The 19,517-nt window shown below is 54.1% G+C and overlaps 1 protein-coding gene across 2 annotated transcripts in view; it reads left to right on the top strand.

Annotated features, from left to right (window-relative positions):
- The window catches only part of NDRG1 (N-myc downstream regulated 1), a 57,093-nt gene that overhangs the window by 18,720 nt on the left and 18,856 nt on the right, over window positions 1-19,517 (top strand). The window contains exons 4-5 of one of the 2 annotated variants that reach the window (XM_008061958.2): window positions 14,568-14,673; window positions 16,935-17,055. In XM_008061958.2, coding sequence (XP_008060149.1) covers window positions 14,568-14,673; window positions 16,935-17,055 — 227 coding nt within the window. The remainder of the gene's footprint in view (window positions 1-14,567; window positions 14,674-16,934; window positions 17,056-19,517) is intronic. The other variant, XM_008061959.2, reaches the window with a different exon arrangement.

Below are 19,517 nucleotides of genomic sequence, written 5' to 3'. Positions count from 1 at the left end.
GCGAGGCCTGGGTGTGCCCTTTCCTGACTGTGGACCCAGGGCAAGTTGTTTGACTCCTTCAGCCTTAGTTTCTTCACTTGTGAGATGGGGAAACGCTTCAGCCTTGGTGGGCGGCTGTGTAGAGAGGACACGATGGGGGACGATGACATGTGGCTTCCTATGTCAGTGCTGGGCCACACATAGCACGCCCTAGTGAGTCGCTGTTCCTGGGGAAATTCCCCTCCATCTTTTTATTATGGAGAAATACACGTCACGTGAGCTCTGCCATCTTGGCTGTGTTAAGTGTCCCTGTCAGTGGTGCTCAGTACATTCACACTGCTGTGTGGCCGTCACTCCCGCCCACTCTGGAACCGAGGGAGGCGTTCGAGACCAGCCTGGGCAACACGAGACTGTTCCATTCAAAGGTATCTCCTCATTCCTCTCCTCCGTCTCCAGTCACCACTGTCCTCCTTGCTGTCTCTGTGACTTTGACTCTTCCAAGGACCTCCTGTAAGTGGAACCACGCAGCATATGTCTTTTCTAGAGTGGCGTCATGTCCTCAAGGTTTAAACCTGTTGTATCATGTGTCAGATTTTTTTAATTTGGGTCAGAGTCGTATTCTGTCGCCCAGGCTGGAATGCAGTGGCACGCTCATGGCCACTGCAGCCTCAACCTGCGGGGCTCAGGCTATCCTTCCGCCTCAGCTTTCCAAGTAGCTGGAACTACAGGCACACGCCACCGTACCCAGCTAGTTTTTTTGATTTATTGTAGAGTTGAGGTCTCGCCACGTCGCCCAGCTGGTCTCGAACCCGTGGGCTCAGGCAGTCCTCTCACTTTGGCGTCCTGAAGTGTTGGGATTATAGGCATGAGCCACTGTGCCTGACCAGATTTTTGTTTTTTTCTTTTTGAGTTAGGGTCTCACTCTGTGGTCCAGCATGGAGTGCAGTGGTACGATCCTGTTTTACTGCTGCCTCAACCTCCTGGGCTCAGGCAATCCTCCCTACTCAGCCTCTGGAGTAGTTGGGACTACAGACACATATTACCACTCCTGGCTAATTTTTTATTTTTATTTTTGATTGTTTGTGGAGATGAGGTCTGTCTGCGTTGCCCAGGCTGGTCTCGAACTCCTGGGCTCAAGTAAGCCTCCCACTTAGGCCACACAAAGTGCTGAGATGACAGGCATGAGCCCCTGCTCCCAGCTGGAAGTTTTTTAAAGGCTGAATAATATTCCATCACGTCTGTGCCACATTTTGCTTATTCATTTGTTGACTGATGGCCACTGGGTTGCTACTGTCAATAATGCTGCTGTGGCCATGAGTATACAGATACCTCCCGGAGACCCTGCTCTTAACTCTTTGGGGCATTACTCAGGGGTGGAATTGCTGGGTCATGTGGTTACTACGGACTTTTGAAATCCTGGTCATCCATTCTGGCAAACCTAGAAAGCGCAGTTTATATGGTCCCTGTGGAGATGCTTTCTTTCTTGTGTGTTGCCCTTGCGAACTAGCAAAGCACACTCCTGTGTTCCCATCTTGGTACACAGGTAGCTGGTGGAGCAGAAGATGGGGCTTGGGCCCCTCCTGCCGGTGCTCAGGTGGGATGGGCAAGGAAGCTGTACCCTTAGGACATCATCACAGTGGGCACCACACAGTGAGGCCTTGGGAGGGGGGTGGCAGAGGTCAGGACAAGGTCTACAGTCGTCGTGTAGCAGGTCCGGGCTGGGCCCTCTGGGTTAATCCCCGGAGCTGTCCTGTGAGGCTGGGTGTTTTCCCCTGTTGTGCGTGGCTGTGTCCCTTTAACAAGTGCCCTCTTCACACCTGGCATTGGTTATGGTGCTAGGACAGCACCATGACACCCGTGACAGGCAGTGATCCTTGCTTTCAGGACCCTCGGTGCTGGACTCCCCAAAGCCGGGGAGAGGCATATCTGGTCATTCTAGTATAGGACCGCTGAGCACCCACTGTGTGCCCGGACTCATTCTGAGCACACCCTGCACCGTGCCCATCTCGTGTCCACAGCAATTCTGTCCCCATTTTACAGAGGAAGAGTCAGAGGCACAGAGAGGTTAAGTGACTTGCCTGAGAGTACAGAGCTGGGAAGAGGTAGGACTAATGTGGGAAATCAAGCCTCTTGCTTCCAGAACATGTTTGAAGTCCTTCTGAGTCACTGGAGGGGAGAGAGAAACAGTCACAAACAAGCACATGTAACGATTCCAGTTTCCGTGGGTACTTTGAAAACAATAGTGAAGGGTGATACGGAGGAGGGAGATGGGCCAGGGCATGGAGGGGGAGGTTGCTGTCTTGGGTCGAGGGCTCAGGGAGGGCTTTTGGAGGAGGTGACATTGCATCAAGACCTGCAGGAGAGATGGAGCCAGTCCTGTGACAGGGAGAAGCCTGGGGACAGGTCATTTTAGGCAGTGTGTGGCAGCAACCCCAGAGCCTGGCTGCGTCTTCAGCACCACGTTGAGTTATTCCTGTGGGCTGCAAATCGGTTCGGTCTTACCAACGAGTCACAACGTTTGAGCTGAATCTGAGCATCGAATGACACTTTGTCAAGATTGTTCCCAACCAGATCTTTGTGTGAACCTGCGCCGATCTGGATATGGCTCAGAGATCTAATTGACTCATGAGAAGCCATTGGGAGGGAGTGGACCCCACGATGGCTCCCAGGTTTCCAGCAGTCTCCAGAGTCTTGGGTGCGGGGTTCCTGCAGGGTTTCCTTCAAAAGATGCGGTGCAATTGACAACCGTGGCTCTCCGGGCCCTGATGGGTTATGGCTCAGGGGGATTATGGCCGGGAGCTGACAGTAGCAAAGCCGTGGCCAAGGTTGGCCGCAGGGCAAGCCAACCCAGGGACTAGCTAGCACGCTGGGACCCCAGATTCACACGAGGGCTTCTGTGAAACAAATCACCTGCCTGTATGAACTTCGTGTCTTCTGATGAGCCAGACCAGGGCCGAGGACCTTCTGTGTGTTCTTTCTGAGTCTTCTGGGACCTGTCTCATCAGCCTGAGTCTGCAGGAAATCCAGGCTTTCCTGTGGCTGGTGGCTGTGGAGGGACCACCCTGAGCCCGGCGCCGTCTGACCCAGACCGGTTCTCTCAAGCTCGCCATACTCTGCTGCAGTCCTGAACCGGGAGAGGCCAGTGTGGTACTTGTAAACATGATTCCAGTTCAGCCTTCTCATCTAGACCCGTCATCTAGACAGTGTTCCCTTGGGCTTATGTTTAACCTGCTGAGGCCCAGCTGCTCCAGGACTCGAGAACTGATGGGCCCTGATGGCAGAACGCAGGTGTCTGTGTATTTGGTTAGTTGGTTCTGCTTCTGCTTCTTAAAACAGAGGTCCCCTCTGGCTAGTTCTTTGGGGGTGGAGTTTAAGAAGTTGGGGTTGCTTTATCGTCTGTGTCTGAAAGCAGCCAATGTTAGTTTTGTTTGTTTGCTTAGAGACAGGGTCTCTATCTGTCACCCAGGCTGGAGTGCAGTGGCACTATCAAAGCTCACTGCAGCCTCGAACTCCTGGGCTCAAGTGATCCTCCTGCCTCAGCCTCCCAAGTAACTGGAATGACAGGTGTGTGTTACCAGGTCCAGGTATTTATGTATTTGTTTAGAGTCTGGGTTTCACTGTGTTACACTGGCTGAGTACAGTGGCACAATCAAAACCCACACAGCCTGTAACTCCTGGGCCCAAGGGATCCTCCCACCTCAGCCTCCTGATTAGCTAGGACTATAGGTGTGCTCCACCACGCCCAGCTAATGTTAGCTCTTGAAAGACAATGGGTGCTGGCTGCATTTTGACATTCAGGCAGGTTCTCTTTTCCTTTCCCAATGTAGTCCAAGATTTAAGTGTATTTTTTTTTTTTTTAATGAATCAAAATATATGCACTGAGCCCAGAACTCAGCCTCTAGAAGCTGCTGGAGGGGTCTGCCGTTGGGTGGCCTGCTTCAGGAGACAGCTCCATTGCCAGAGCAGGTGGCATTGTGACCTTATCTCCCCCCAGCTGACATTACCTGCTGGGGGGAAGGGCGGTTGAGGGGGACTGTTTGCTTTGACCTGGGTGATGTTTTGAGGCAAATCGATCGCTGATTTGCATGTGAGGTCAGGCCAGCTGCTCTCAGGACCCTGCATGGCTTTTCTTCCTGGAGACAGCCTGGAGCCTTCCCAGCACGGCAGGGTGGCTTGCAGGCAGGATGGGTTGCAGGTCCAGGAGCCAGGACAGCAGGAAGGATGTGATCTGATCTGGCTCTGCTGAGAAGGCTCTGGCATCAGGCTCCAAGCAGTTGTGTTTGCTGATTTCATGAGTGGGGAGGGAGAGGGGGTATTTTGGGTTCCAGCTATTGTCTTTGGCTAGAATTCTGGAGTCTGAGACTATTGGAGCTGGCGAATACCTTTTAGAGGACTCAGGTTTACCCCTTCTGCTCCTGATGGGGAAGCTTTCTCGAAGGCTCACTGGAGAAGGCACAGGGACAGGGAGGATGAATATTTGCACATCCCTTCATTGTCTCAGGGTTTCATTGCCAAGGCCGGGGTGGGGAGTCTGCCCTCTTTTGGAGATGAGAGACCCTTTTGAAGAAGTTAAGGAGTACCTTAACCTTGCCAACAGGTACTGTTGAGATAGTCCTACCTGGAGAGTCTTCTGATTCCTAAAAAGGTAATCATCGTGGCCGTCATAACAGGCTGCCATCTCTTGAGAGGACTTCTGTACCCCGGGAACCGCGCTGAGCTCTTTTCTGGAACCTTCTCATGGGATCCACACAGCAACCTTGGGAGGAAGGGAATCATGGCCATCCTCATTTTATAGTTGCCGCGACAAGGCTCGGAGAAGGCTTAGAGGATTTGCTCCGTGTCAGGCCATAATGAGCTTGATGGCGGAGACAGACCCCATGCCCACATCCGGAGCCACAGCCAGCTGAATTTCGTCCAGGGAGGGGACCGCAGAGTTGAGTCTACTGTGTGTAATTTTCACCACCCCCCACCCCTGGCCGGTGGCTTTCTGTGGCTCCGGTTGACTGCCTTGCTGGATTTGTTGTTTCTAATTCCTTCCACCTGGATCCTGAGTTATTCAGATGGTTAGATTTGATTTGGTTTCCATGGGGATCTGTGTTTGTGTGCTCACCAGGGCTCCCTGGAAAGTGAGCTGATGTGACCCCGGGGCTCCACTTGCGGGCAGTGCAGGGGCTGAGCTGGGCTCGGGGATGTTCGATCCCTGCTGGAAGAGGGGGATGATTTATTTCCTCCCATCTCTTGGATGCAGACCAGCTTATGGGAAAATGGAAGCGGTGACCTTTCACTGATTTCTGTCTTTCTGCACAATCGCCTCTTGTTTCCAGCCCCCTCCCCCTGGGTGAAGGTGGGCAGAGCTCAGGCAGAAGCCTGGCTATCCTCAAATCACCTCCCCACCCCCCCAGCCCTACTTCCTAGCAAAGCCACTGGGACTTAGAGTGAGCCCCGAGTGACAGATGGCGGGGACGCTCATCTGGATCAGCGCAAAATGAGGCTTTAAACCATAAAACTGGGTTTCCTCGGAGGACCCTCTGGCGGAGCGGGAGAGGACGGCTCCCCCACCGGACCCCAGGGTGGGGCTCAGACTCGGGCCTCCGACGCCGTCCAGGCCAGGCTCCATCAGGCTGGCTCAGTGCAGACGTCCATCTCCTGGGGTCCCAGAAAGGGTGTGGTGAGCAGAAGTGAGTCCAGTTCCAGTCCTGGCGTTGGTGAGCCGCGTGTCCTTGGCTGTGCGCTTGACCTCCCCAGGGCTTAGTTTTCTAATCTGTGGAACGGAGGGAGCGTCACTGTCCTGAGCACATCGCCAGCATGGAACACACACGGCAGCTCTTCTGTCCCCTCCTGCTCCCAGAGGCAAGGCGGACCACACTTTCTCTCCCTACTCATCCAAGAAAGACCTTCCTCCTCTTTCCTTGGGGACTTCCTGTTTCACCCCGTGCCCTTCTGCCCACGACCACCTGTTTCTTGACCCCAAAACATCTTCTTTCTCGATGAGATGATGACATTGAAGGAGACTGAGGGGCGAAGGATGTAATCCCAGCTCCAGCCAACCCTGGGGATCTTACCTTCTGGACGTCTCCATCACCTCTGCCACTGCCGTGGGGCTTGGATGGGAGTCACAGCCTTGCAAGCCCAAGGAGCCATCTTGAATCTTCACTCTGTTCTGTGGGTGTAAGCCTGGGCACCTGCCCCTCAACCCCGGAGGTGACCTGTCACATGGCTGTTGTGACAGTGAGGGCCAGGCTGGCTTTCTAGGATTTGCTCGGTAAAAGGGGGTCTGTTCTGATATGAGGGGGGACCCCACAAATCTGGAATCTATTAAAATTGTGTATTTATTCTTGTTTAAACTTCAGTCACCTTCAACTTTCTCAAAACTTCAGATAAAAACGTTGGTGGATCATGTGTGTCACGATTTACGGAAGAAACGTCCCGAGTTGTGGCAAACGGGTGACTGGTTCGTCTACCATGACGACACTGCACTTAAGTGTTCGGCAGTTTCTGATCCCAATGGGCAGGAGCCCCGTGCCCTCCCCTCCCTGTTCTCCCGATCTCACCCTGAGTGACTCTTTTCACGTTTCCTCGGGCGAAAGAAATCCTCATAGGGGAGCATTTTGCCGATGTGGAAGAGGTGACACAGAAAACAGCAGAAGCACTCGAAGGCATCCGAATGGATGAGTCTGAAAACTGTCTGGAGCCGTGGAAAAAGTGTCTCCAGAGGTGCATTGCATCAGACAGAGAGGACACGGAAGGTGACTGCAGTTTAAGCAGGGAAGAATAAATATGCAATTTTTTTTTACAAATAAACTCTGTGTTAGGGCTGCCCCCTCAAATGCAAGTACTGTAGTGTTCCTTCCCTATAAGACCTCCCCCTGGGCATCTCCCACGCGTTCTGTGCTCCTGACTTAACAGGATGGTCATAAGTGCACATGTGGCCATAGGCCTGCTCGCCCCTCCTTCTCCGTGGGCACAGGAGATGGACCAGGAAGATGCTGGAGAGGGAGGGGCACATCATTTTATGAAAATATGGAGGTGGTTCGAGCTTCTGGCATGACGAGCCTTTTTTTTTCCCTCCATAGGCCTTGACTTCTTGATGGCTTTCTTGGCCTATTCCATAGTAGGCCCTCCCCGCTCCAGCCATACCTCGATGCCAAGGCTTGCTGGACCGAGGGAGGGGCTGCCCATTCGCCAGCTCACTTGCAGCCCGCCCATTATCTGGCAAGTTGACTTAAGCCCGCGGCTGGCCCTGGCAGCTTCACCATAATCATCCCTGGCACCGTTGTCTGTAACAGCCGGCATGGAGGGAAACTGCTTGCAGAAGGCACCCAGGTCCGCACCGTGGTTTTAGCTTTGGGAGACGCTTGGTGGTGCAGGCGGGTTTGTTGTTCTCTCAGCTCACAGTGGATGGTAGGGACTGTCAGAGAAGGCTGGTGACTTGACCAGGCAGGTCTGTCCTTGGGATGAGTGTCACTCACCCTCCGTGCCCCAAACAAGGAAAGGCTGGCTTCTCTCGCCAACCTAGACGGCTCGATACCGCAGGCCACGAATGCTGGCTTGATACCGCAGGCCACGAACCTGGCCCAGCTGAAGTTTGTCCTTCCGGCATCACTTTGTCCTCGTGTTTGTACCATGGCCGTTTCATCCCCAAGCAGCTCGGCCCTGTTCCAGGTAGGAAGTAGGGGGCAGGGTGAAAGGAAAAGAATCAGGCCAGGTTCGGTTTGAGCTCCCTCCACACACGTCTTCTGTGGTTCACTGGGGCAGAGTGGGGGCATTCGAACCCTTCTTCATGGGCACAAGAGATGAATCGGAAAGATGTGGGGGGGAGGAGTGTGCCTTTTTTTCTTTTTTTTTTTTTGAGTCGGTATTACTCTGTCACCCAGGCTGGAGGGTAGTGGCACAATCACAGCTCACCACAGCCTCCATCTGCTGGACTCGGACGATCCTCCCACTTTAACCTCCCAAGTAGCTGGGACTGCAGGTGCACACCACCACTCGTGGCTAGTATTTTGATTTTTTTGTGTAGAGATGAGGTCTCGCTCTGTTACCCAGGCTGGTCTTGAACCATCTAAGATGTCAGAGATGACATCCTTGCAGGGTACTTAGTGATAGGAGCTATTTCCCCCTTGCCAGCTTATAGGTGGTGTAGACTGTAGTGGTAGGTGAGTGTTTGCTACTTGCTGGCTTGCAGACCATCTAGACTAGCGGTCGGTGCCGTGTTTGCCACTTGTTGACTTGCAGGCAGTGTAGACCATGGAGGTAGGTGCCTGTTTGCTACTTGCCAACTTGCAGGCAATGTACACTAGTGTTAGGTGCCGTGTTTGCCACTTGTTGACTTGCAGGCGGTTTAGACCATAGAGGTAGGTGCACGTGTTTGCTACTTGCCAGCTTACCAGCGGTGTAGACCATAAGTCTCCAGTGCACCCCACAGGCCAGGCCCTGTCTGCAGCAGAGCCAGCCTTTTCCCCCCGGGAACGGGTATCTGGGTGAGGAGGAGGCAGCCATTGAAATTGTGTCTTGTTACAGAGAGAACAAAGGACCACATGTGGGGTGCATGGTGGGCGACAGGAAGGGCCTCCCTGCCTGAACAGGTGATGTCTGGGCTGAGGCCTCTCCAAGCCTGGCGCGCGTCCTCACAAGCACACACACGCCTGCAGCCTCACACGCCTGCAGCCTGGGGCAGAGGCCGGTCAGGGGAGCACGGGAGGAGCAGATGTTTTGCTCTGGCCCATCCATGAGTGTAACTAGGATGTGCTGCACGGATTGCCGGGCCTTGGAGTGAAAGGGGCCTGCCTTGATGTGGAGAACCTGGTCTCCTGCGTGCCTTTAGGGAGCCACCGTTGCAAGGAAAGTTTTCTCCAACCCTTTCCACTTGGCGCCTGTAAAGCAGGGATGTTAAAGAGAACAGGCTTTGAACTCGGGCTGTCCAAATCCACGATGGGTTCAAATCCTGCTTCACTGTTCTGGCTGTGTGACCTTGGGTGCGCTACTTACCCTCTCTGAGCCTCGGTTGTCTCATCTGTACAGTGTGGGTGGTGGTTGGGTGTATTCAGCGAGAAAGCACATGTAAGACACTCAAGACAGGCCCCCTCTCCCCGCCTTCCCCTGTAAACACTGAGAAGTGCATTCTAGAATCTTCCAGAGCAGGGGAGAGAGAAATATATGTAGCCTGGGTTTACCTGTCTCTCAGCACCCTGAATCAGATCCCCGTTGGCAGGGGCTCCTGGGGGCTGGCCCTACACGGTGGGTGAGCTGATTGTGGGGTTCTGGGGGTGGAGGCATTGTGGGTGTTCTTGTCCACTGTCCCAGCTGAGACGCGTGCCCCGAAGAGCCCGAGAGAGCAGGCCTTCCTCCCCTGGGGGAGAGGGCACAGTGCCCCAGGTGGTTCTGATGTGGAGGGTTCCTTGTATCCTCTGTCTGGGAAACCATGACACCGGACAGGTTCTTCTCTCCGGAGTGCTAGGTAAGTCATCCCCGCAGGGACCCAAGGACAAAACGTGCCTCTGGGACTGATGAGGACAGAGGCACATGTTTATGAGTGTTGTGATTCTCCCATGTAATCCCAGACACAATCTTCCTGGTTTTGGCCAACGGGGAGAGAGTGTCAGAGCTGGCTCAGAAACACGTGTGTGCACGTGTGTGTGTGTGATGATGGGACGGGAAGGTCATAGCTCTTGCTTTTCTTTCTCTTTCTTCCTGTGTGCACTGGTCGGCACAAAACTGAGAAGAGAGCCGTTGGGGCCAGGAGAACCCTGGCAGCAGAGGGTGAGGGCCCAGCGTGTGAGGATGAGGGTTTTATTTTATTTTTATTTTTGTTTTTTGAGTGGGAGTCTCACTCTGTCGCCCAGACTGGAGTGCAGTGGCCGCTCCCGGCCACCACAGCCTCGACCTGCTGGGCTCTGGCGATCCTTCCGCCTCAGCCTTCCAAATGGCTGGAACTACAGGCGCACGCTGCCACGCCCGGCTAATTTTTGATTTATTGTAGTGATGAGGTTTTGCCAAGTTGCCCAGGTGGGTCTCAAACCCGCAGACTCAGGCAATTCTCTCACCTCGGCCTCCCAAAGCATGGGATTACAGGCTGAGCCACCGAGCCCAGTACAGGATGAGGGTTTTAATCCCGGCTCTGCCACCGCAAGCTCGTGACCTTAGGGAAGTCACCTCAGTTTCTTCACTTGTCGAATGGGATTGAGGCCAGGCGCAGTGGCTCACACTTGTAATCCCAGCACTTTGGGAGGCCGAGGTAGAAGGACTGCTTGAGCCCAGGAGTAACGAGACCAGCCTGGGCAACATAGTGAGACCTCATCTCTACAAAAACAAAAATTAAAAAAACTAGCTGGGTGTCGTGGCGTGCACCTGTAGTCCCAGTTACTCAAGAGGCTGAGGTAGGAGGACTGCCTGAGTCCAGGAGGTTGAGGCTGCGGTGAGCTGTGATTGTGCCACTGCATTCCAGCCTGGGTGATAAGTGAGACCCCGACTCAAAAAAAAAAAAGAGAAAAGAAAAGAAAATAGGATTGACAGGTTTCCCTGTGATGGGAAGGTCAGGTGCCCACCTGGCTCTTGGCAGGTACCTGGCAAGTCTTCTCCTTGATCCAGGCTGGATTACAACCAGGGGACCACCTCTACCTACTACCCTCCACCTCCTCACTTTCGCTTTCCGAGACTGGGTCTTTAAGCCTGACGGCGTCAATGTCGTCTTGAGACTTGCCGCTGGCCTTGTGGGATTCCAGAGCCTCTCCGGGTGGTGGGTTAAATCCTTATCCTTGCCGCTTCTGAAAGGACCCAGAGGACCTGCAGCCCCCGGGGCCCTCCCCACTGCCCCCTCTGGCTTGTGAGTTTATATCTCCTCGTCTCTTCAGGGACTAAGTGGCCCTGGCATACAGTAGGTGCCTCATAAATGTTTGTTGGATGAAATAGACGAGGCATCAGTTCCAAAGGTAAGAAGGAGCCGCGGGGGAGACTCGCATCACACTGTGTCTGTGTCACGTGGGAACCCAGGGGCCTCAGCCACCTCCTCACACTCCTGTGGCTCTCAGGAGGGGTGAAGGGGCAGTGTCCTGTGAGGCTCTCACCTGTCCTGAGGGGTCTTGGGGGAAGGAGCTGGCCCAGTGTGTCACAGCCTGTTAGGGAGCACAGTGGACAGTGAACCACAAGTGGATCAATGCCCTGAGGAGAGGATGGCCCCTCTCTGGGGGGGGGGAGTGACGCTCACTGGTGTCACACCAGGCTCAGATCTTTGATCCGACAGATGCTAAGCGCCTACTGTGTGCACGGTGTGGGTCCTAGGATGGGACACAGAACCAGACCGAAGTCGCCTTTCTTGGACTGAGGGGGAGACCCTCAAGTTTAGCGTCTGTGGCTGAATAAGCTTAAGGCCTTCAAAGAACCTGGTACGTATCCCCATCCCTGGGGCCTGGCAGGGACATTCCTGATGCTAGCGGGACTGGGTGACGCACATCTGTCCCCGCGGTGAAACCTGCTCCCGTATACACTGAGAATCCCCCTCCTGCCTGGCGCTAGGCTCTGGCCTCTGTGCAGGTGGGCATCCCGACAGGTGACTCCTCTCGTCCTGAGGACCCGGGGCGGAGGCCACTCTCTGCCGTCTCGGAAACGAGGACCTGGAGACTGAGGGATGGGGAGGCCAGAGCTCAGATTGAATCCCTGAGATCCACGGGCGGGGGGGGACGCTGCCTGCTCTGGCCTATTTTTAGAGGGAAACATGTGGGTCAGCTGGTGAGACAATGGAGCGTGTACCCTCACAATGGCCCATTGTTCCCACGGTGGCTTCAGGGCCAGGCCGGGCCCAGCAGCTGATCCCTGGTCACATTCGGGGCATAAGGATGCTCCGTGCCTGTCCATGGATTTTTCCAGTGCTTGTTCTGGGCAGGAAAGAAGGGTTGAGCCTCTAGGGGAGGAGGGGCAGGGCGATGATGAGCCGTGTGTGCCGGGGGATGAGCCCTGTGTGCCGGGGGACTCGTTGTGTTAGGGTGATGAGGCAGGTGGCCCAGAAGGACCCCGTGCTGCCAGGGCGCCAGGCCTGCACTACACTGTGTCTGTGTCGCCGCCGTCACCCTGCAAACACCCCATGTCCCTCTGAGGCTCGGGCGAGGTGTTTCCTTGGACAGAGGCACGGCGGTGGCGTGGCCTGCCCGGGACTTGCTGGCTTCAGGAGTCTCATGGGGAGGGCCGGGAATGCCCTGCCTTGAAAATCACTGGCCTTGTGGGATTCCAGAGCCTCTCCAGGTGGTGGGTTAATCCTTATCCTTGCCACTTCTTTTTTTTTTAATGATAACTTTGAATTGTTTTATTTTATTTTATTTTTAGTTGGAGTCTCACTCTGTCACCCAGGCTGGGGGACAGTGGCATGCTCCCAGCCACCGCAGCCTCGACTTGCTGGGCTCTGGCGATGCTTCCGCCTCAACCTTCCAAGTAGCCGGAACTGCAGGCGTGCACTACCACGCCCGGCTAATTTTTTATTTATTGTAGAGACAAGGTCTCACCAAGTTTCCCCAGGTGGGTCTCGAACCCGCAATTATCTGGGATTACAGGCTGAGCCTTCTTGCCTGCAGCCCCTGGGGCCCTCCCCACTGCCCCGTCTGGCTTGTGTATATCTACTCATCCCTTCAGGGACTAACTGGCCCATGCAAACAGTAGGTGCCTAATAAATGTTTGTTGGATGAAATAGACAAGGTGTAAATCTCAAAGGTAAGAAGTAGCAGAGGTGGGATTTGATCCCCAGCCTAGGCAGACAGTGCGGGGGAGGCTCAGATGGGTCACTAGCAGGCCTGGGAGCCCAGGGGTTGCAGGCACAGCCCCCCAGGAGGCAGGCGGGGCCCAGGCTGTTCTCATCTTACAGATGCAAACTGGTGAGGGGGCGACTTGCCCCCACAGGGCTCCTAAGTGGTGGTCTCTCCCCCACTTCTGCTCCAGCGTGAGCTTGTGGACACTGACCTTGCCCCCAGCCCACACAGCAATGACATGAGGGTCCCATTACGTTGGCTGCTGGAAGCAGGTTCTAGACTTCTGTGTTCTCTCTCGATGCCTCGTTGACTCTTTGGAAAATAAATGCCATGTGCGGACCTGAGGGGGCCATGTGAGGCCCGAGAGGGTGCCCTCGGCAGGTGAGGTCTCACGAGGCAAGGAGGTCTTGCAGAGGCTGGCTGTTGAGAGATCCATCAGCCGCTTCTGGCCCATGTGACTCTGGACCACCGATGTCACTTCCCCGGGCTGACGCGGACCCTGTGACCCACACAGGGCTCTTGTGGAGGATGGGGATGTGGAAGGCTGTGGCTCGGCGCTGCCCGGGACCTGGAAGGTCTCGGCGTCCTGTCCTCAACAGTTTGGCAACCCTGTCTCCCCTAATTCGCTGGGGGTGCAGGGGCATCTCACAGGGCAGGCACTGCTTTGGGTCTTGGAAGTCGCTCAGGGGAGATGGGAGGCGGGGGTTCCCGGGAGCTTCTGGGTGGCTTCAAGGAGGTAGGAACCCAGGTGGGCTGGAGTGAGGGCGGGGAAAAGCTCATGATACCCTCCCGGGAAGTCAGAGGAATATGGCGGGTGAGAGGTGGCTCCATGAGAGAGTTGAGGTGCTTGGAACCAAGGCGAGATGACATCGTCTAGGAGGGAACAAGATGGCGGATCTTCAAGTCTTGGGAAGGAGCTTGAGAGGATTAGGGTGGGGAAGACTGGGCGAGTGGGTGAGAGTTGGCCTTGACCAGGAGAAGGACCGCCTGACCCTCTGAGAAGGAAGGGCAGGAGGGAGGATGGATATGGTCTCATTTGGGATTCTTCTGGTCAACCTGCAGTGGCTTACGTGGGATGGGAAGTTGGTGGCATGCCCAACTGAACATTTCAGGTGGTGGCTGCTGACGTCAAGACCTGCTTCCTCTCTTTTCCGTCTCTGGGCTGGCCATGGTAGCACCATGGCTGCTGCAGATTCGACCCTCCCAGCCTTGGGAGGTCAAGTCCATTCTAGCTCCCCAGTAGCTAGCTGGAAGTGTGGTTGGCGCTAATTGGCCTGCGCCAACTCGTGAGTCCTTCCCCGAACTAGTCCTTGTGGCTGGGAGGTGGAATGCACGAATTGACCCCAGGGCTGGGAGGACAGATGTCAAGGTCAACAGGCCTTCTGAGGGTGAGAGTGGGGAAATAAGGGCGGTTCATGGAAGTAGGGACTGATTCTGGGTACCGCAAACCATCAGATATCAGTCACAGCACAAGGACCGTGGGGCAGGTGGGCATAGAAGTGGGGAGTCAAACAAGCTCATGCCTTGATGACCTCGATTTTGGGAATGAAGAAAGAGTCCTGAGTAGAGAGGGCCGCTGGGGCTGACCCTTTCACTGGAGTTTGTGCAGTTATCAGTAGAGTCCGACCAGGCCTCTTTCTTCGGCCTCCTGATAGAGTTCTGCTTCCCTTTCCCTGCCTTCTTCTCGGCGTGGTTTCTGGCCAGAAACCCGTTGTCCGAAACCCAAGACGGGTGTTCGAGTGAGGAGTGAGCTTCCTCAAAACACAGCCAGAAACAACGCCCAGTGTCTTCAGCTGGTAAACCAGCCACGCCGACGCTATGAACCCCACGTGACAAGCCCTTTGTCTGCTGTGTCCTCAGGAGCAGGACATCGAGACTGTACATGGCTCTATCCATGTCACCCTGTGTGGGACCCCCAAGGGAAACCGGCCCGTCATCCTCACCTACCACGACATTGGCATGAACCGTAAGTTCTGGGCAGCTGCGGCTCCTGGTCAGCTCGTCCCTGAGAGGGTAGAGAGAAAGGCAAGCCTGGAAGGGATGGTGGCTGGGAGCTGGTGGGTTTTTTTTTTCCCCCTGGGACTTTCTGGACCTGTTCTGGGAAGAACTCTTGCCACAGCCTGGAGAAGCCAGAATGGCACTGAGTGTGAGTCGTCTGCGTGCCTGGAGGTGCTGCAGAAAGGGAGTGATGTGACAGTGATTTATACGTGAATGTGGACACACGGTCTTTAGTATTTTCACAGAGTGTGCAGCCATCAGTGCAATCAACTTGTAGAACATTTTCATCACTCCAGAGAGAAATCCTGTGTCCTTCCTCTGCTGACTCCAACCTTCTGTACCCTGGCTCTGGCGACCAGACACTCACCTACCTTCCTTCTCTGTGAATTTACCTGTTCTGGGGTTTTATATAAATGGAATCATATCCCATGTGGCTTTTGGTAACTGGCTTTTTCAGTGGTGTGAAGGTCGATCCGTGTTGTAGCATACATCAGTACATGGGCTGTGGAATAATCTTCCATGGGCTGGGTATGCCACACGCTGTCCGTCCAGCCTTTGGTTGATGGGCATTTGGGGCCTGTCCACTTTTTGCCTATTAGGAGTAATAGACGGTGAATTTTTAAGACTCCAGGAAGGGTTCCTGTAGGTGGGTGCCCCATTTTCTCATAGATGAAGATAGAAGGGGGTCTACTTGGTGTTAAAATTTCACAGAACCAGGTTGACCCTTTCTGTGGTGAATCAGAGGGAGCTTATGGTCTTCCTGGTCCGGCAATCTTCTTGAACTTGAGTACTTTGAGCTGGATGCTTGCTTGAGCTTAGATGGATGGACTGCCTGGTTTCATTCTTTCCCCCAGAAGCTTATTAAGTAATACCTCTATGCTGGCATGATTCAGTCACTGCAAACCACTCTTTCCCCTTTATTCTCACTTTTCTTTGGTCTCGCTCCTTCCTCTGTTTTCCCCTGTCCATGTTGTACTAGGCCTCATGTTGAGTGTTTTGATAGACATCTTATTTCACTGACTCAAACAAGGATGTGGAATTGCATATGGTGGTGTTCCACCTCCCCATTTAGAGAGGCACACTTTTGTTGCAGTAGGCTAACCGCTGTAACAAAACACCCCAAGTCCTCTGTGGCTTGGAACTATACATGTTCATTTCTCACTCCTGTAAATATTCAGTGAATGCTCAGGGGACACATTCCAGGGCCCAGTCTCCTTCCAGCTTGTGACTGTGCCCTCCTCCTGGGGCCTCACAGGCTTCCGCTAGCAACTCCTATCTGGCAGGGAGATGGGAAAAGAGAGGAACCTGGAGGAATGGGCAGCCGGTGTTGGGAGAAAATAGTGTCACATGGTGTTGGCCAGAAGCTGGTCACGTGATGGCCTCTTATTGCACGGGAGCCTGGGAAATGCAGACCAGCTATGTGTGCCCAGGAAGACGAGAAAGACAGCTGGGTACTCAGGCCCTCAGCAACTAGAAGATTCATCCACAGCCACACCGGTGGAGGAACCATGTTTTAATTACCACGCTCCTTCTGTTTGGAAAATAATTTTTTTTTTGAGTTGGGGTCTTGCCCTGTAACCAGACTGGGGTGCAGTGGCACGATCACAGCTCAGCACAGCCTCAACCTCCTGGGTCCAAGTGATCCTTCGGCCTCAGCCTCCCAAGCAGCTGGGACTGCAGGCATGCGCCATCACCCCCCGGCTAATTTTTTGCTTTATTGTAGAGATGAGGTCTCGCTATGCTGCCCAGGTTGGTCTCGACCTCCTGGGCTCACACAATTCTCCCGCTTCAGCCTCCCAAAATAATGGGATTGCAGGCATGGGCCACCACACCTGGCCCTTGTTTAAAAATTATGTGTGCCCCGGACAGTGATTTGGTAGACTCAGACAGAAAGAGGGTATCGATGGAACAACCCCACCTCGTGCCATGGCCATAGTGATCATCGCTGTCTTTGGACACAGCAGAAGCCAGCCCTGGGGCGCCTCAGTGCCAACTACAAGTTTAAGATTCATCTGCCGAACATCGCTCTCCTGTCCCAGGACTTATTCTTGCCTTTTATCCCCAGAGGAAAGTGAGAATGGGGAAAAAAAAGTCTGCATTCTCTCCTCCAAGTTCATGTCCCCTTGCTGAATCGGAGGTAAACTAACACAATGAATGTGCTTTGCCACCAAGCCAACACATTCTTTCCCACCTGACGTTTTTCTCATCTCTCCACCACCCGTTCTTCAGACAAAACCTGCTACAACCCCCTCTTCAACTACGAGGACATGCAGGAGATCACCCAGCACTTTGCTGTCTGCCACGTGGACGCCCCTGGCCAGCAGGACAGCGCTGCGTCCTTCCCCATGGGGTGAGAGGAGGGATTCCGTGCCCCAGGGCCCTGCGGGTAGAGTCTGGGGTGGGTAGAGGTGGTGCTAAGCTGGCTTGATGGTTGTGTATGTGGTGGGGGTTGTGTGTGAGTGTTAGGGTCTCACTCTGTCCCCTATGCTGGAGTGCCGTGGCACCATCATGGCTCATGACAGCCTCTACCTCCTGGGCTCAGGCAATCCTTCCGCCTCAGCCTCCCGAGTAGCTGGGGCTACAGGTGTGCACCCCCACGCCTGGTTAATTTTTTGACTTCTTGTAGAGACGAGTCTTGCTATATTGCCCAGACTGTTCTCAAACTCCTGGACTTAAGCAATCTTCCCATCTTGGCCTCCCAAAGTACTGGGATGACAGGTGTGAACCATCACGCCCAGCCAGCTGGCTTTTCTCTTTTGTTTTTATGATAATTGTTATTGCAGTAAGATATAAAATGTATCATTGTATCCATTTTTCATTGTGGTAAAATATATATAGCATAGGAGTTAGCATTTGATTCGTCTTTAAGTGCATACTTCAGGGACTTTAAGTACATTCAGATGTGGTGGTGCCACTGTCCCCACCATTTTTTGCATCTTCCTAGACTGAAACCCCATGCTCATTAGACACTGTCTCCTCATCCCCCTCGCTGTCCTTCCTGCGAGGCTGGTTTTATAAGTGGGAGAGAGTCTTGCTGTCACCAAACAGTGTGGAGAAAAACCTGGCAAGTTGGGAAGGAGAAAGAGAGGGAAGGAAATAATACTGATGAGCTCTGATTGTGAGCTGGACTCGATTATTTTTATTTTTAAATGCCATTTTTATTTGGTCCTTACGAGCTAGCTAGGTGTGACTGGTGCTCTCAGCTCCATTTTCCGGATGAAGAAACTGAGGCATGGAGGCATTCACTGCCTTCCTCAAGGTCACGTGGCTGCAAATTAGGAGAGGCGGGCTTTAACCCTGGTCTGCTGACCCTTAAGACTCATTTTGTCTTTGGAATAGCAGACTGTCCTGTTCCCGGGGTGTTTACCCAGCCTGGCCCTTCTCAGTGTGTGGCTGTCGCGGGGTGTGGCCCTTCAGTTTCCCAGTGTGCGGTGGTCCAGCTTGCTGAGTGCCCCAATCAGCGTCCCAAGCGGAAAGGCGGGCCTCAGAGACACACGCCCCCTCCCCCCTAATTCTGTGATTAGACCCTGGCAGAAACAGGTTCTTGGGTTTAAAGTCTTCCAGAAGGATCCTTCTTGGCATGTACAGATAGCTATGCTTTGGGGTTAGAGCTCAGAATTATCCTTAATAATTAACCCTTATCAGAGAGGAAGGGAAGGGGAAGCCAGCCAGACGAAGCTGGGACCAAAAATTAAAAGCCCACGGACACAGTGGGACGTGGTTAATTGTTAACCAGCCAACAGAGACGAGGTATGTCCGTAAATCCATCTTTGGTGGGACCAACTGTGTGAAAGGCTTAGGGTGGGCTCTTAGCTGCCCCTGGGGAGGTGTTCAAAATATTCTGAGGCCTGGGCCCCGCCCCCAGGAATTTTTATTCTGTTGATCTGGAGGCCGAGGGGCAGGGTGCTTTTTCCTCCCTGTTTACAGGTGACTGGGGTGTGCTCCTGGCAGGAATCGGGGCATGGCCTGCCTCAGCGGCTGCGGGGATATCCCTCTGCCTCCTGCTGTGCCTCCCACCCCTGGGGAGCAGGGATGGAGCCCCCCCCATGAAGTGACTTCCCCAGTGTCACACTTGGGCAGCTGCTGACTCCAAACTGAGCTGCAGCCATCTCAGGGTGGCTTGACCATTTTTTTCTCGTCTTCTGCCCAAAGGCTCTGTCGGCTCTGTGGTTCCATACGTGAGGCCATACCCTAGGGGCGCTTTCCAGCTCCCTCCAGGCCCTTTGCACATGCTGGCTCCCTGTCTACATTGTATTCCCTACACTCCTTTCTTATTGGGCTCCCACAACCCCTTCAGTGTCACTTCATCCAGGAAGCCCTCCCGGACCGCTTGATCACAACAAGACTCCCTGTTTCCGTGGTCGCTCTGAGCGCCCTGACTCCCCTCCATAGCCTCTGTCACCCATCATACCCCTCATGGCTGTTGACTTGCTGGCTGGCTCTCTTTGCTCAGCGGCTCCTGCCCTCGCCTTCCAAGTGGCTGGTGTGTGTAAGAACCAGTCGCTGCCTTGTTGATTGAATCCTTTCATGTGTGTCCGAGACTTCTGAGCTATCTTCTAGTCAGTGTAGTCCCTGTTCCTGCGGCACCCCAGGCCCCAAGCCAAGCAGACACAGAGAGGGCAGTGGCTTCTGGCTACCCCACCTTGGGGTCTGTGAGGACGGTGTCCCATCCTTCCGCCTCAGTGACATTGATCCTCTCAATCCTGGAAACATCATGGCGGCCTCAGAGAGCTATTGCAAGAATGGAAGGAGCTAGTCATGCTCATCGGATGCTTCCCTGGGCCGTGGAGCATGGGAAGCCATTGATAACCA

Source organism: Carlito syrichta, unplaced genomic scaffold (assembly GCF_000164805.1).
Source record: "Carlito syrichta isolate Samal-C Ts95f unplaced genomic scaffold, Tarsius_syrichta-2.0.1 Scaffold305643, whole genome shotgun sequence".
Classification (NCBI taxonomy): Eukaryota; Metazoa; Chordata; class Mammalia; order Primates; family Tarsiidae; genus Carlito; species Carlito syrichta.
The sequence above is the reverse complement of the archived record's forward strand: the minus strand, read 5'-3'. Positions and strand labels throughout refer to the sequence as shown.